General features: G+C 35.5%; 1 protein-coding gene across 1 annotated transcript; it reads right to left on the reverse strand.

Annotated features, from left to right (window-relative positions):
- Positions 1-7,889: 7,889 nt before the first annotated feature.
- Positions 7,890-15,643, reverse strand: LOC128242198 (zinc finger protein 729-like). Its single transcript, XM_052959274.1, has 3 exons — positions 15,559-15,643; positions 11,099-11,841; positions 7,890-10,160 (listed from the first exon to the last, which is right to left on the reverse strand). The coding sequence occupies exons 2-3, from the start codon at positions 11,821-11,823 to the stop codon at positions 8,036-8,038; spliced, it is 2,850 nt and encodes a 949-aa protein (XP_052815234.1). The 5' UTR covers positions 11,824-11,841; positions 15,559-15,643; the 3' UTR covers positions 7,890-8,035.
- Positions 15,644-17,349: the final 1,706 nt, after the last annotated feature.

Below are 17,349 nucleotides of genomic sequence, written 5' to 3' on the forward strand. Positions count from 1 at the left end.
TTCAACTGATTCCCATGCCATTGTTATATTCAGATTTACTGATAAAGAAATTGGGTTGCTGAAACAAAATTTCTGCCATATTAAAATTCTTGTAACAGACACAATAGAAAATGGATAATATAACGTGTGTTGCTGTCTCACACAATATTCAATATAACAAAATATTGATAATAAAGATCTGGCCCAAATTTCTCGAAACTTCTTAAGCTTAACAGGCTTAAGTAGCTTATTTCAATCAGCCAAAATACTTGAATATGATTTTGATAGATGAAAAATTGTTTATTGTGATTATCTTAAAGATAATTACTATCCTATGTATAAAAACTCTTAAAGAAGTAAATATTACACAAATTATTGGAAAGCAAAAATAGTGAGCTTAGCTTAATCCTGTTATAAGGGACTTAAGAAGTTTCGAGAAATAGGGGCCTGATATAATTGCGTCTGACAATTTTTCTACGTTTAAATGTAACAAATGATTCTTTAGAAGTCCTAGTCTTGAGCGAATCTTTATCAAACCCTAATAATTGTGGATGGTATGAAAACTCCATGCTTCAACATTAAGGTAAACCATCCATTATTAGAATGCAATGATGGGTCAGTGCATTTTAGATATTGACTTAGAAGTTATTTCTATGATTAAAAGTCCCCTACTGCATTCACTGGAGGGGACTTAAGGTTTACCCGCCATCCGTCCGTCTGTCTGTCCGGTAAGTAACAAAGTATCAAAGCTAGGTTAATGAAGCTTAGTATGTGGAAAGAGGGCAATATGGAGATTATGCTCGTTAGTTTATTTTTTTCGTCAGTAATGCAGAGTTATGGCCCTTGACTTATTAAAAATAAAGCCAATTTGGTCCTGTTATAACTCAAACAAGAGGGCCATGATGGCCCTAAATCGCTCACCTGAGTAAAAGAGTTTAACCTTTGTTATTAATATAGCTTGTTTCTCAAAGAATATTGAACAAGAGCTGTCAAAGTATGTGACAAATGCCCCCCAATGTGACATTGATCTATGAACAAGTACATAAAAAGTTGATCTTGCCTTTATGTGTCAAATACATATTGCAAGTTATATTAAATTGCCTCTGAGCATAGAAAAAAACAACAATCATACTAAATGACAGCCAACACTCTTTATGTCCTCATATTCAGCATTCCATTGTGAATAAACACTTAGTGTATCTTTCACCTTAGAGGTAGGGACATGGGTCTTGCACATGACACGTTGTCTTGGTATGTCGAAAACAATTTTGACCCCAGGGCTAAAGTTTGAACAATCTTAATAGTGGTCCGATAAACAATGCTTCATACCAAATATCTAAGGCCTTCGCCTTTTGGTTTCGGAGAAGAAGATTTTATAAGTTTTCATCATATACATATATAAGGAAACCCATGACCGCCCGGGTGGGGCCATTTTTTGACCCCAGGGCCAAAGATTGAACAATATTGGTACAAGTCAACTAGATGATATATCATGCCAAATATCTAAGCTCTTGTCACTACTTGATTTTACGTGTGTATCTATATATGTATATTCAGGGCTTCTAAAACTTTGGAACCTCAATCGGTCCAGACCCGGGGACAATCGGTCTTGACCCAGCGACAACCCCCCCCCCCCCCCGAAAAAAAGAAAGACCCGTTCAAAAGTCTGATTACTTAGAAATGTCACACATTTTCGCGACATCTTTTCTGTCAATATTTTTTCGCGATGTCGCAATTCCTAAGAGGGTTCAAAGCCGCTTAGCCGATTCAGATAGTCATTGATACATTGTACAAGCTTAATTCAAATGAGATTCTCATATAGTTCTGCGGCGTTTCTAATAAGAAAGACTGCGATCGTAAATAACTGTGGCTGTCGAAAAGAGATCAGACGACAAAAAGTGAAACAGTATTATGATTTATTTGCTTAATGCATCTACAGTGGGTCAACATTCAACTGATACTCTTGAATAATATTTATATATCTAGATTTATAATCGGGGCTTCAAGCTATAAGTGTGATATCGACAACGATTTTTTCATTACTGCGAATTAAAATGACGTAAGCGGCGCACTCAGCTTCCAGACTATGTAGTTAATCAAGCGTGTCGCTGTTGATATCCTATATATGACTAGGTTCGGATTAACAATGACATATGCACATTTAAATTTAACAGTTTGGTAATCAACAAACGGATATATCATGTAATGATCGACGACAACATAGCATATTCATATTGCCATGTGAAAATATGGACCGATTTCAACACTAAATCAGGATAGCTGCAAGCACACAATTAACGCATAGTTGGTTTAATTGTGTCTTCTGCGACCTACCAATACACGTGATTGGACCGATTGCAAGCGTCTGCTAATTAACAGATAGGCTATAGAGTGATCAGTGTAGCGGAAAAAGCAGCTGGTCGCATCAGTCACATGGTATCTAAGACACTTTTATGACCTACTGGGGGTAGTTTTGAATGTGTTAACGACCCATGAATATTTGTGTATTACAATTTCTGCAACTTTTACTGGCCTAGTCGTTTTGGACCGAAATTATAAAAAAAAATGACAAAATTTCGGACCGATTTTTTTTACACTTTTTGGAACTGAAATCGGTCTGGCTTGGTCAAAATCGGTCCAGACCGGCAAATTTCCGGTTTTTAGAAGCTCTGTGTATATTTGTTATTAATTGTTGTATGTGGCCCATATTGAAAATTGGTATGTGTACTAAATATGTTATCCAGTTTAAATTAAGACGTTACTTGTCTTTGTGAGTTCGAAGAAGATTTTTTTTAGTTTTCACTATAACACATATAGAGAAAACCCATCAGCCCCGGGGTGCGGCCAATTTTGACCCCAGGGCCATAATTTGAACAAACTTTGTAGAGGTCCACTAGACGATGAATCATGCCAAGTATCTAAGCTCTAAGCCACTAAGTTCAGAGGAGATGATTTTTGAAGTTTTCACTATAAACATATAGAGAAAACTCATGACCCCCGAAGGGGGTGGGGCCAATTGTGACCCCAAGGCCATAATTTGAACAATCTTTGTAGAGGTCTACTAGACGATGAATCATGCCAAATATCTAAGCTCTAGTCCAAGTAAGTTCAGAGGAGAAGATTTTTGAAGTTTTAACTATAAACATATAGAGAATACCCTAACCCCCCTGGGCGGGGCCAATTTTGACCCCAAGGCCATAATTTGAACAATCTTTGTAGAGGTCCACTAGACGATGAATCAAGCCAAATATCTAAGCTCTAAGCAGCGTAAGTTCAGAGGAGATTTTTGATTTTTTTTAATATAAACATATAGAGAAAACCCATGACCACCCAGGGGCGGGGCCAATTTTGACCACAGGTACAAAATTTGAACAATCTTTGTAGAGGTCAACCAGACGATGAATCATGCCAAATATCTAAGCTCTAGTCCAAGTAAGTTAAGAGGAGAAGATTTTTGAAGTTTTAACTATAAACATATCAAGTATACCCATGACCCCCCTGGGCGGGGCCAATTTTGACCCCAAGGCCATAATTTGAACAATCTTTGTAGAGGTCCACTTGACGATGAATCATGACAAATATCTAAGCTCTAGTCCAAGTAAGTTCAAAGGAGAAGATTTTTGAAGTTTTCACTACAAACATATAGAGGAAACCCATGACCCCCTGGGGCGGGGCCAATTTTGACCCCAAGGCCATAATTTGAACAATGTTTGTAAAGGTCCACTAGACGATGAACCATGCCAAATATCTAAGCTCTAGTCCAAGTAAGTTCAGAGGAGAAGATTTTTGAAGTTTTAACTATAAACATATAGAGCATACCCATGACCCCCCGGGGCGGGGCCAATTTTGACCCCAGGGCCATAATTTGAACAAACTTTGTAGAGGTCCACTAGATGATGAATCATGACAAATATCTAAGCTCTAGGCCAAGTAAGTTCAGAGGAGAAGATTTTTTAAGTTTTCACTATAAACATATAGAGAAAACCCATGACCCCCCGGGGCGGGGCCAATTTTGACACAAGGGCCATAATTTGAACAATCTTGGTAGAGGACCATTTGGTGATCCTACCTACCATATATCAACGGCCTAAGCCTTGTGGTTTGGGAGAAGAAGATTTTTAAAGTTTTTCCTTTTCATTGCCATGGCAATCAGAGTTCTGCATGGAATTCAATTCTTTGAACAATTTTCAAAGGGGACCACCCAAGGAACATTCATGTGAAGTTTGGATGAAATTGGCTAAGCAGTTTATGAGGAGATGTCGTTTAAAGTAAAAGTTTACGGACGGACGACGGATGGACGCCGGACAAATTGTGATCACAAAAGCTCACCTTGTCACTATGTGACAGGTGAGCTAAAAAGTATCAAAGCTAGGTTCATGAAACTCAGTATGTGGATAGAGGGCAATACGTCAAAAGTAGACATGGGTGATCTGGTAGGTTTTACGGCTAAAACTGTTGCATTTATTGTAAATGCCATTAGTTCGCTATCACATTGGCTGGGGTGACTTAAACAACTTTGATTTATTGGTAGGATTTGTTAAAGTTTTCATGGAGATTCTCTTGAGACACGCTCGTCCTTTTCACAAGGCTTTAAACTGGTAGAGGACACATGGCGCCCACTGCGCGGCGCTCTTGTTTTATATTGATTTACCATTTAATAATTTTTGCATAGATTACATATTTAAATAACACAATAAGAACGCTACTATTATAATATATATCTAAGGGAGGTAATAAAACAATATTTTGTTATGATTATTTAGCAATTTTATTGAATGGTTTAATAACATAATGTCTAGATAAGAAGCTTTTTCATGAAAACTTATTCAATACAAGAGCTGGTTAAGAATATAAAAATGTGCCTGTCAAGAGAAATAAAAAGAAAAATTAAAAACAATTCAATCGGCCATAATTTGTATTGAGGGTTAAAATAGAGTTATGTAATCTTATTGTAAGAAGGTCGTCAATAATAAGTATAAACTCAATTGAATGAAGGGTATGGAAGTATTTTATTAAAATCCTGACTTGCCCTAAAACTTTAACCTGCCCTAAAACGTTAACCTAAGTTCCTAAGAAAATCAGGGGCAATAACTTGTATTAAGGATAATAAGGAGTTATGTAACCTCATTGCATGATGGTCCTGAACAACTGTGTGAAGTATTAAGTGAATTGAATGAAGGGTATAGAAGTCATAAATAAATATCCAAACCTGCCCTAAAACTTTAACCCAAGTTCCTTTGTCAATCAGGGGCCATAATTTGCCCGCCCGAGTAGTTTAGCCCACCTTATTGTTTGAATACCGTAGCCAAGCTTATATTAAAATATTAAAACTTATATTTTGAATGTTTTGTATTCATGAAGGATGGATAACCTTCATATGCTAAAATGCTTGAACAGTAGTTTGTAATTTATAGTCTAGTGTCTAAAAGGAAGTGTTACTTTTCATTATTTAAAACAATATATAAGTTCAAGTGTCATTTTTTGTGAGTTTTTTTTTTAATTTATTTTGGCAGCCACTCAGTTATTTTGTTTGATCTAAGAATTTAAAGTACAATAATTGTCATATAACAATATCGCATTCATGTTATTTCTGATCATCTGTATGAAATGTCTGTGAAAACGATGCAAAAATTTCAAATTCTACATTTGCCTTTCACGACTCTGGGGTCTTATTTCCCTATTTTTTACATGATTGAAAGAAATAATATCAACAACATTGCTGACAATGAAAATGGAAACAGAATGATAAGTAAAAAATTCATGAAACATAGTAACTGAAGCTTGTAGCTTATCATTGACATCGCTCCAGTAAAATGGTCAAATGAAAGAGCAGACTATGTGAACTTGGTCATTTTCAAACATCATAAACTTAAATATATATTAAAAGGCCCTTGATTGGTCTGTAAAATATTTTTTAACAAGACTTAATAAACACCTTAATCAAACTTGACCCAGAGTAGACGAACATTCCTACCAAGTTTCATGAAGATTGGGTTGAAAATGTAGTTTCAAGATGAATTCAAGTTTTTGAACATAAATTTAACAGCCTACATTGCCCAACTTTAATCTTTACATATAATTTAATGGGAATCACATTATGAGAAAGACTGTGCGAGGGAAAAGGTACTTCTAGAGTTCTTAGGTTTTTGAACATCAGACCTAGTACACTACAAATATTCCGACTACATTGTATTCTGTATGGGTCAGTTTGTATGTTCCACCTATATAGAACCCCGAATCTACATAAACTCAAATATTTTAAGAGCTCTTCAAATAATTAAAGACCTCTTCAAATCAATAAATGACTGCTCCAATCAAATTACTACTAAAATCGATCAAATTAGAGGGATTGCCAAATCATTTGGAGAGCTCTACAATTCAGTTAAAGAAATCAACTGAATTAAAGAGCTCAACAATTGAATTAGAGCTACAGTATCTCTTAATCAAGCAGAGACCCCTCTAATTAAATTGGAGATATCTCCAAATCATTAAAATTGAAGCTATTTAGATTATTAATTAGAAGCTCTCTAATTTAGTCAGTGAGAGCAACAATTGAATTCTTGCTAGGAATTATTATATAAATAAACAGAGCCCGTTTCAAATCAATCAAAGATGTTTTCAATTGATTTGAAGAGTGTTTAAATCATTTGAAGTGGTCATTAATTATTTGAAGAGGTCTCTTATTATGTGAAGAGCTCTTCAAATATATTTGAGTTTATGCAGATTTGGTGTTCCATACACCTGGTACTATGTGCAAGTTTTTGTTCTTATCAATTGAGTAGGACGAAGGCCAACTTTCTTTTGATATCTTTCGGTGGAAACAGGGGCATAATTCAATAATAATGAAAGCTAGAGTTGCGGGCCTTATTGGTTGTGTTAATTGTCTGTGGCAACATGTGTTCCAAGTTTTATTTCAATATCTTGAACACTTTCTGGGGCAAAGGTTAACATTTTTGCACGCCCAGGATGCAAAGGCTATGACAATACCTCAACTCTTGTTAAGGCATTTGAGCAAAAAACAACAGTACACAATACAATAAATTCCACATTTGAAGTAAAATTCTGACACAGGATAACATTTCATAAAACTCTATTTTCATAACAATAATTACTATAATGAATACATGTAATGATAATTAGATAATAAATATTTATAGTTTATAAATTTGTCTATAACTGTCCGATACAATCATGTAAACAACAAACATATTATAACAAGGTAAATTTTTAAAATATAGGTAAACACACAGCCAAAAAATATAATAAATGGAAAAATATTTAAAATTTAAATCACTTCTCTGTATTTAAGATACTGCTGTTTTTTGTCGCTAGATCCATTAGATCTGCAGATATCTGCGGACAAATCACATACCAGGTTAAAAACATAAACCAAAAACAACAACACATGAGATAAGGGTTTATGTATGAAAATGTTAAAAAAATACTTAAATGTATTTCACTATTTCATGCTGGACCTAAAGAATTTGCAGGAGCATATACAATTGTTCCTGCTCTTTTCAACAATTTCATATCTGATTTCTTGAACACATTCGGAACCAATCTAAACAGGTTATATGTTGTTTTTTATACATCTGGCATTAGCACAGGGTCTGAATCTTTCATCGATGTTGTTTTTTTCTACGAGGTGCCTTACTCAATTGACTTTGTAATATGTCTGTGCCTTCTTCAGGCTTCTGTGGGTCAAACTCCTCCTTATAAAGTCCAGCAAATTTCATCATGGCATTTTTGTTAAAGTTTCTACCGACCTCCTTTTCATGAGTCATAACCATGTGTTTATGGAACTCTTTGGCTTCATTTGTGCCAAAATCACAAAATTTACACGGGTAAACCTTCTTCCCAGCATGTATCTTGGACAAAATATGTTTCCTGATGTTCTCATGTGTGTTGCAGGCGTAGTTACAATATGGGCATAGGAAAGGCTTAGCCCCAATGTGGATCCTCATGTGCCGTTTTAAATGTGTGAGATTTCCCGCCTTGTATGAACAATGTTCACACGGGAATTTTCGCTCTCCCATATGCGTTTTCCTATGTCTCTCTAGCTTATACCTTGCTGTTGTACCGTATGCACATAGTCACACAAGAAAGTTTTCTCCTTTTCGTGCACCTCTTTTTTATGTCTTGTACGTTCTCCATTAAAATAAAAAGTCATGTGACAGCCAGGAAAGTCACATGGGAAGGATTTTTCGGAGTGCCTCAGTTTATGAGTCATAAGTCTCGTCAGGAGGGGAAACGTCACTCCACAAACATCACATACATGTTTTTCTCCTCTCTTCACGGCCATATGAACAGTTGTGTGTTTCCGAAAAGCGCTTAGTGACTTGAAGTCTTTACTACATATATTACAATGATTGGACTTGATGTAATGCTGAAACAAATGCTTTCTTAAACCATTCCTTGAATAAAATGCAATTCCTGTACAAAGCTTGCACACAAATGGCGCTTCTCCAGTATGCGTTCTTAGGTGAGCCATCATTGTAGCCTTTTGCAGAGAAGCCCCACAGATCGGACACAAAAGTCTTTCTGATTTAGTGCAGTTGGCATCCATATGATCTATGAAATCCTTATGTTTCTCATATGTGATGCTGTTTGTTTCTCTCTCTTTTTTTAAGCTTGCTTCACTCGGGTGAAAATGAATGTATGTTGTATGATAGTCGCGGTAGTTTTTATCTGGAAAACCCTCATGGCAGATTTCACACTCAAAAACATTTGACCCCACTCCAGAAATGTTGGACGTTGATTGTACTTTGTGACTTTTGCTTATGCAGTGTGCATTGTAAGCTTTCTCGCTATAGAACACCTTGTTGCATGGTTCACATCGTCTTGTTTCATTAGCATGTTCATCCTTGTAGTGTTCCCCTAATTCTTTATAACCTGAGACAGTCAAGTCACAGTGATCACATTTAAAAGTCTTCTTAGGTTTATCCGATTTTTGTTGTTTTGGCTTTCTTTTTTTCTCTGTTTTCTTATCAAGCACAATATCAGTATCGCCATCAGAATTATCATCAGTTGGTATTTTTATTTTATTTAATTGATTTTTATCAATTTGAGCTTTTTCACCAGATATTTTCCCTTGTTTCACAATATGGCTTGTCTGCTCATCACCAGCAGATGCCGAAACTTCTTTCATTTTGTCAGTGTCAGCGTCATGGTTGTCATGGATAACTTCTGTTCTTTTAATTTTTGTTTTAAGAGTCAAAGCCTCTTTCTGTTCTGTGTTCTTAGTTTTCAGACTGTTTTCATGACTAAACAATAAATGTCTATTTAACGCAGCCTTCGATGGCAATTTCTTTTCACAATGTGGGCAACAGACTCCATTTCTTACATTTCTTGATGTTTGCTTCTTAACAGCATGTTCCTGCTGCATATGCTGCAAAACACTTGCATGCGACCTGAATTCCAAACCACAGTGTTTGCATCTAGGGACTTCCGGTTGTTCCTTCAGAATAAAAATCTTCTTGCTTTTCCTCAGAGCCTCTAAATGATCAATAGACAGCAAATGTTCCTCGATATCAGTACAACTGCCAGTTTTAAAATCACAGAGAGTGCATACAATTTCACCTGACAAAGCTCTGCAATGGCTTTTGTGATCGGCAGTCTGACAATGTTCTTGAAAATCTTCATAGCTGTTGAAATAATATATACAAATGGCACAATGAAATGGACAGAATTTGACAACAAATTCATCATACTTTTCCATCATTTCTAAATGGGCTTGTGGGTAAGCTAGTGACCTACTTTTATGGTAACTTGACAGAAGGTGCTTTGCCACCATCAACCTATTTTCGAATTTCATATCACAGACATGACAAATGTCCACATCAGCCAGTGCAAGTGAATCTTGAACGGATTCTTCTATTTCAATCTCTTCATCACTGACAATTTCCATTTTGATGGAGTTAAATTTTGAATTGGCTTCATTCTTTTCAGCTTCATCATCAACTTTTATACTTTCAACATCATTAGTTATCAAGAAGGTATCAGCATTCTCTTCTCCTGTTCTTTCAGTAACAGTATGACACTTCCCTTCCTTCTGTGTACTGTTTTTTTTCCAAGGAGAGCTGGTAAAATTTTCTAGACCTTTATTCAAACCAAATTCATTGACTGTGTCAGAAGGCAGCCCTTGATTCCGAACATTGTTGTCATTTCTGCTATGGAGGACTCTGGAACAAAGAAGAGTCATTAAAACATAAACTGGCAACACATAACATAATTTGAGATAAACAAATATAGTTATAAATGTACAAATTAAACTATATAAATATACTATTATAATGTTTCTCAGCCATTAAACCACTTATACATGTATTTACATTACATGACTGGGTGACCGTAATCTACAGAGTAGAATTTGAGCTGCACTCTCACAGATATACCATTTTTACAACTTTTTTATTTTATGTCTTGGAAAGAGCAAATTCTTGCGTAAATGTCTGCAAACCAATTATAGCTTTAACCGTTACTAAAGGTTTACAAAAAATGCATAAAACATCATTTTTCAAAATTAAATATAAAAATCTGTGATCTAATTTTTTGTCTGCAGTCGTATATAACTGGTTTCCATGGATTTTCGCAAAAATTGGCTCGTTCCAAGACAAAAAATAACAAAAGTTGTCAAAATCTGTGAGAGTGCAGCTTTAAATTGGGAGTTCCACGTTGAGTGTACCGTTTACGGTATGTAGCAGTAATTTGAAGACCATTTAAATAATGACACTATAATCATTCAGATTAAAATCTGATTCTCAATAATCATTTCATGATTTCATGCATTGTTATGTACATTGTATGAAAATAAGGGAATGTCACAATGTGATTTTAATGCAATTAAATACTTCAAACATCACGACATGTTATAGAAATGGACAAAAAGGCATTAAACAAAAGAATTAACTCTTTCAAAAACCATAATGTCTTCAGCCTTCACAGCATAAAAAACCTACAACTATAAAAGCAAGACAGCTTAAAGCACACCATCAAAAACTAGGTACAGTTAAATGTTAGGTTACTGAGTTCTTGCACTAGGGTGAACAAATTATAAGCTAAAGATATTTAGATCTTCTGTAGCCTTTAGTTAAAAATAAACAGAATGGTAAAGACCAACCCATTTTTGCTGTAGGCTGGGAGTTTGTCTTCATCATTGTTGAACGTCATGTCATATAAAATATCAGCTGTTGTTTGATCATTTATATCATCTTCCTTTTTTATTTCAATGCACAGCCCAGAGCTGTTTGGACCATGATCATTATGTCTATTGGCTACATTTTCAGGTTTCCTTGACTTGTTCTTTTTCATAATACATGTAGTTGGCTTGTCAAAACCCATAGTAGCTTTTGTACTTAGGAGGCCATGGTTTCCATTACTTTCTTCAAAGCACGAGTCACTGACAGATTCTGAGGTTTCTTGGATTGTGGGTATGGGACTTAAATCGCCACCATCAATATCGGGTGAAACTGTAGATATATGACCACTATCTGGATTTGAACATACATTCCCAGGAAGTGTAGTTGTTGGGAAGGCATTAGTCAGACCACAAGAATCAGCTTTCCCATCATCTGTGATTGGAGGTGTGCCACATGGAATATTTGAAGCATTTTGATGGGGTTCTGTGGCTGATGGTGAAAATGGTGAGCCATTATGACAGTCAGGAGAGCTTGCGCCAACTACTCTGCTTTCTTTTGTAGAGACATCATTCTTTTCATTTAAAGTAGAAGAATCTTTAATGTTCTTATTTGTGCATTCCTTTTTCCGATGAAGGACATAGTTTTCTAGGCCTTGAATGATTGAATTGCAGAGGAAACACACATGAAAATCTCCATTTTTATCCATTTTCAGCCTAAGGTTTACCTGGAAAAGATGATAAGAAAACAAAACATTAAAATTATAACTCCAAAGTCAATTTCTGCATTGAGAGCATCATTTGAAGCTGAGGGAATAATGATATTTAAGTATAGTCCAACATTTTTATATTCTGCTAAACTAGGGAGATTTTTGTTTTTTTATTCTGGAGCAAATTTCAGCTGAAAATAACATAATATCCATGAAAATACAAGCTGTCTATGCTACAGATAAGTAATTGAGTAAATCAATGATTCTTAATGCGCTACATGGATTTGCAAGATCTTACTGACAAACATTGATCAATACCATAAACGCACAAAATCAATCCTGATATACATGGTACAATTATCATATTGCAATACATGTACCGGTATGATTTAAGTTTCAACATCTGAACACTCAGAACTCATAGACTTATAAGACTTTCAAATGGGGACTTTAGTTATGATAAGTACTATGGCAGCAAACATCATATTGCAATACCTGTCCTCGTCACTACTGGTATGATTTTGGTTTCACTAATAGACATATGACTTTCAAAAGGGACCCATTTATCATAATTTCTGTGGCAGGAATGTGTTGTGTAGCTGATTTGGACAAGCCACAATAATAGGCTTCAAGGAAACGTTGAAATCATTTGAATTTTTTTCATATTCCTATGTAAAGCAACAATTCTGTCCTGTGAATATTCCGCCGAAAGATAATCTGTCTTGTTTAAGCGTAATTCTGTTACCGTATACATTGGTGACAGTAAAAAAATATTTTCAATTAGACAAAATTAATCATTAGGCCACACCAAATTAATGTTTAGTTCCTCGGATTTTTGCCCCAAAAAAATTGGAGCGAGCGAAAAAAAAATAAAAATTTGTCAGTTTTCATAAAAACCGAAGCGAGCGAAGAGCGAAAAATATATTTTTCCTTATATTCAATATAAATAAGAAAGATTGTTCAAAATAATTGCCCTTAAAGGTTACTGTGACATTGACCTTGGCCTGATGACCCCCAAAGTCGATAGGGGTCATCTTCTGGGCAGGCCCAACCTTCATGTCAAGTTTGATGACCATAGGTCCAAGAATTGTCGAGTTTGCTTTCAAGGTCACTGTGACCTTGACCTTTGACCCCCTAAAATCAATAGGGGTCATCTACTGGTCAGGCCCAACCTCCATGTCAAGTTTGAGGGCCATGGGTGCAGGCATTGTTGAGTTATCACTTGGACAACCTTTTATCATTCAAGGTCACTGTGACCTTGACCTTTGGTCGAATGACCCCTAAAATTAATAGGGACAATCTTCTGGCCAGTTTGAGGGCCATGGGTGCAGCCATTGTCAAATTATCACTCGGATAACCTTTTACCATTCCAGGTCACTGTGACCTTGACCTTTGGCCCAATGACCCCTTAAATCAATAGGGACCATCTTCTGGCCAGGCCCAACCTCCACGTCAAGTTTGAGGGCCATGGGTGCAGGCATTGTTGAGTTATCACTCGGACAACCTTTAACCATTCCAGGTCACTGTGACCTTGACCTTTGGCCAGATGACCCCAAAAAAACATAGGGGTCATCTCCTGGTCAGGCCAATTCTCCAAGTCAAGTTTGAGGGCCATGGGTGCAGGCATTGTTGAGTTGTCAATCGGACAACCTTTTACCATTCAAGGTCACTGTGACCTTGATCTTTGGCCCAATGACCCCCAAAAACAATAGGGGTCATCTACTGGTCAGGCCCAACCTCCAAGTCAAGTTTGAGGGCCATGGGTGCAGGCATTGTTGAGTTATCACTCGAACAACCTTTTACAATTCAAGGTCACTGTGACCTTGACCTTTGACCCATTGAGCCCAAAAAACAATAGGGGTCAGCTACTGGTCAGACCCAACCTCCAAGTCAAGTTTGAGGGCCATGGGTGCAGGCATTGTCATGTTATCACTCGGACAACCTTTTACCATTCAAGGTCACTGTGTGCAGGCATTGTTGAGTTATCACTCTGACAAGCTTTAAAATTATTTTACCATTAAAGGTCACTGTGACCTTGACCTTTGACCTGATGACCCCCAAAATCAATAGGGGTCATCTACTGGTCAGGCCCAACCTTCATGTGAAGTTTGATGACCATACGTCCAGGAATTGTTCAGTTATCACTCGGACAAGCTTTGGTCTACCGACCGACCGACCGACCGACCGACCGACATGCCTGTGCAAAGCAATATACCCCTCTTCTTCGAAGGGGGGCATAATAAAATAGTACTAAGTTGATAATTCCGATTTCCATTCAAAACGAGTCACTAATTACGCAATATAATCGCTACCAGTCTCAGATACACATGCTTTATTGCATAATGATTGCTTAAAATAATGATCCTTTAGTGCATGAGACGATCAACAATGACTTCAAACATGCTCAAAACATATTTATTGTCAAAAATAAGATTTAATTTCCAAACTTCGAGCCACATTGTTTATACCGGAAGCCGCCATTTTGATTGAATTTATTGAAACCCATGCGAAACCGATCGAGATACAGTATAAAAACACTACGCATCGGTAACTTCCCTTTAATAAACACGAAAACTAGCGTAAAAAATTATACTTAATTATTTTTAGCCTTTTAATAAATATTACCTGAAAAAAAATTGTTTGGCGATCAAAATGGTGGTGCGGGCGCACAAAAAAATAAAAATATTTTTTTTACATTTTCAAAAAAATAGGAGCGGTAAATCCGAGGAACGAAATATCAATTTGGTGTGGCCTTATGAACATAATTTGATTTACTTAAGTAAACACAAAGTGTGTCATATCAATTTAAGCTTCATAAGGCTATACCTGGCATGTAGTCCTGGCATATAAACAGACACCATCAGTCTTTTGAAAAAAATTCTTGACAGACTTTTGGTTAGTTGTAAAAATAATATGTTTGTTTCTGCTTTCAGCCCCCCCTACCCACCCCACCGGCAAATAAAATAGGAAAGGTAGGTCGGAAAAAAATTGATTATAGCATCAATGGCATTGTATAAGCCAAAACATTTCATATTTAACTTTTTATACAAAAAAAGTGGCAAATGATTAAAAATATTTCTCAAGGCAATAAAAAGTGTAGAGTCAGGGCAAAAAATAAAATAGGTCGGAAAACCTGAAACAAAAAACATTTTTTACGCCTTACAGGGAACTAGCGGCTGATCCGGGATTTGAAGTTCGATTGCGCTCCTCCCTTAGAACACAAATTGATGTGGTTTAATGTGTTGGCAAGGGGGGGGGGGGGGGGGATTTAACAATTTCCATTCTGAAATGGTGCATTTTGGGCTTATTTTTTTCTTCTGTATTCAAATAAAAAAGTACACTTCAACGATTTTTGAGGGGGAGGGCATTAGCCTGCTGTGCCCAACACCCCTGGATCTGCTAGTGGGAACAGATAGGGTATTAGCTAAAGAGTTATGCGATGGTGCTGTCCTTTCTTGGACATCATGGAGAGCAGCATGTACACCCTTCTGTCTTTATTTTTGCACAGCATAGCACTGAACTTTTTATAACCAATCTAAAACCCTAAACAGGTCTCGTTCAAATGCTAAAAGAGTTCCCATAACGCGCATTATGGCTACACTCAAGTACATCCGAATGTAATATCCGAAATTGAATAAACTCTAAAAATAACAAATCACATATAGAAACTAAATTGGCGAAAGAAATGTTTTACTAATACAAATCAATGTAACTAAATAAAACATAATTTATTACATGTTCAGCCTTTTCCTGCCTAGTTAGCCTTTTAAGTTGTTTACTCTGGTTGACTTTGTTGTTGTTGTTGTTGTCCAAAATACGGTAGCAGTCAACAATCCGTTTAAGTCTCTTCTACGCAGTGATCACCCCTAACCAAAATCACGCTTTGATTTATATCAACAGAGATCTTATATTAATATACTTACATAGGATATCTGTTATCATAAAGATGTTGACTGAATATACTTTCTTCATATTCCATTAATATCTTGTTTTACATGTTGATATCGTAACGGTGAAAACAATTGTAACACCATAAATTAGTAGTTCTGGCTTCGATAACTACAAGGGTCACTTTTAATTTTAATTATAGAGCTCCGTTAATATTGTTAAATGCTTTACTGCCAAATTTAGATTAGCGCTTAAAGACATCTTATTGCCTTGTGGTATCAACCTGATTAACATTATTTCGTGAACTAAAGTCTAACATTAAAATTAATACTGATCAATTGACTGTGTTAGATACATGTAAATTAAAGTACAGGCAATCTATCTCGAGAATAACGTTATCCATACATAAATTAAACACTGAGAGAGGTAGATATTCAGGTGTAGCGAGAAAGAAAATGTAAACTATGCAATATGAATGCTGTAGAGGACAAATTTCATTTAATGATGCATTTAGTGACTTTAGGAGAAATTATCTCCCTTCGTTTTATATAAGGAGGTCAAGTTTGTACAAATTTATTCAACTGTTCAATGTTAAAAATAAACAGATTTTACATAAGCTAGCATTGTATATAATTGAAGCATATTTATAAACAGAGATAATCTTGCACAATAGAATATGTATTGAAATACATTTCCGTCTCCATTATTTTGTGATGTTTTATTCACTGAAAAGCTACTTTAATAGTTCTATTAATTGTAATTTAATTTTATATTATTTTTGTGTGTATGTGTACATTCATGATTTGTGAATTACTGATTTGTGATGATAAGCTGTATATGCTTAAATAAAAATACAATATATCTTATGTTATGTTTTATTATGTAATTGTTTGACCAGTACCAATGTGACGCATGTATATTCATGTAGGGAATGACCTGAGATAAAACTGAAATCATAAATATCATAGATATTTATTATTAATGTAATTCTGACTGGTCATCATACATTAGGATGAACATGGCAAATGCAATAAAAACTGCACTTGACACATGAAAAATAGACTTGCGAGAAAGGTTAGTATTTTAATCGTTTGGATCAGAGTGAATGAACATATCACATGACAGCAGAGGTGAAGCTAGAGTTGGGTAAATAGTAAGGATAATAAAATACTAGAGTAATTTAAAATAGTTTGATAACTTGGAATTTAATTTAATGTAAAACTTATAACAACACCAGCACATTGAAATAATTCATTTTAAAATATCATTTATATGTCCTGTCACATAAACATTTGGTTCAAACATGCGTGTAAGATACCCTTCAACCTTAACATTAAAATACATTTATGTTGCTTTCAATTTTAAATACAGTGTTACTTTCGTGTAACACATTATATGAAGGATAATTGTTTGTTTCGGTGTTAAGCAATCATAGTACACACTCATCGTAAAGCGCAATATTTTTTCTAACAAAATATGTTAAAACTTTCGAAGTAATTTATTCCGTTACTGTTATGAATATTTGGCATGCAATATAAAATAGGCCTTTTAATTAAGTTTCATATAGAACAAACGTTCAAAGTCAACAAAGACAAATGAAATGTTTCATTCTCCGCATACTTTGCTTTACGATCATTC

Source organism: Mya arenaria, chromosome 8 (assembly GCF_026914265.1).
Source record: "Mya arenaria isolate MELC-2E11 chromosome 8, ASM2691426v1".
Classification (NCBI taxonomy): Eukaryota; Metazoa; Mollusca; class Bivalvia; order Myida; family Myidae; genus Mya; species Mya arenaria.

Excerpts from the sequence above, each read along its gene's own strand:
- LOC128242198 (XM_052959274.1), bottom strand. The coding sequence starts at position 11,823 with ATGGATAAAAATGGAGATTTTCATGTGTGTTTCCTCTGCAATTCAATC. Across the intron at positions 10,161-11,098 it reads CCAGCCTACAGCAAAAATGG|AGTCCTCCATAGCAGAAATG; the intron begins GTTGGTCTTTAC and ends TCTTTGTTCCAG.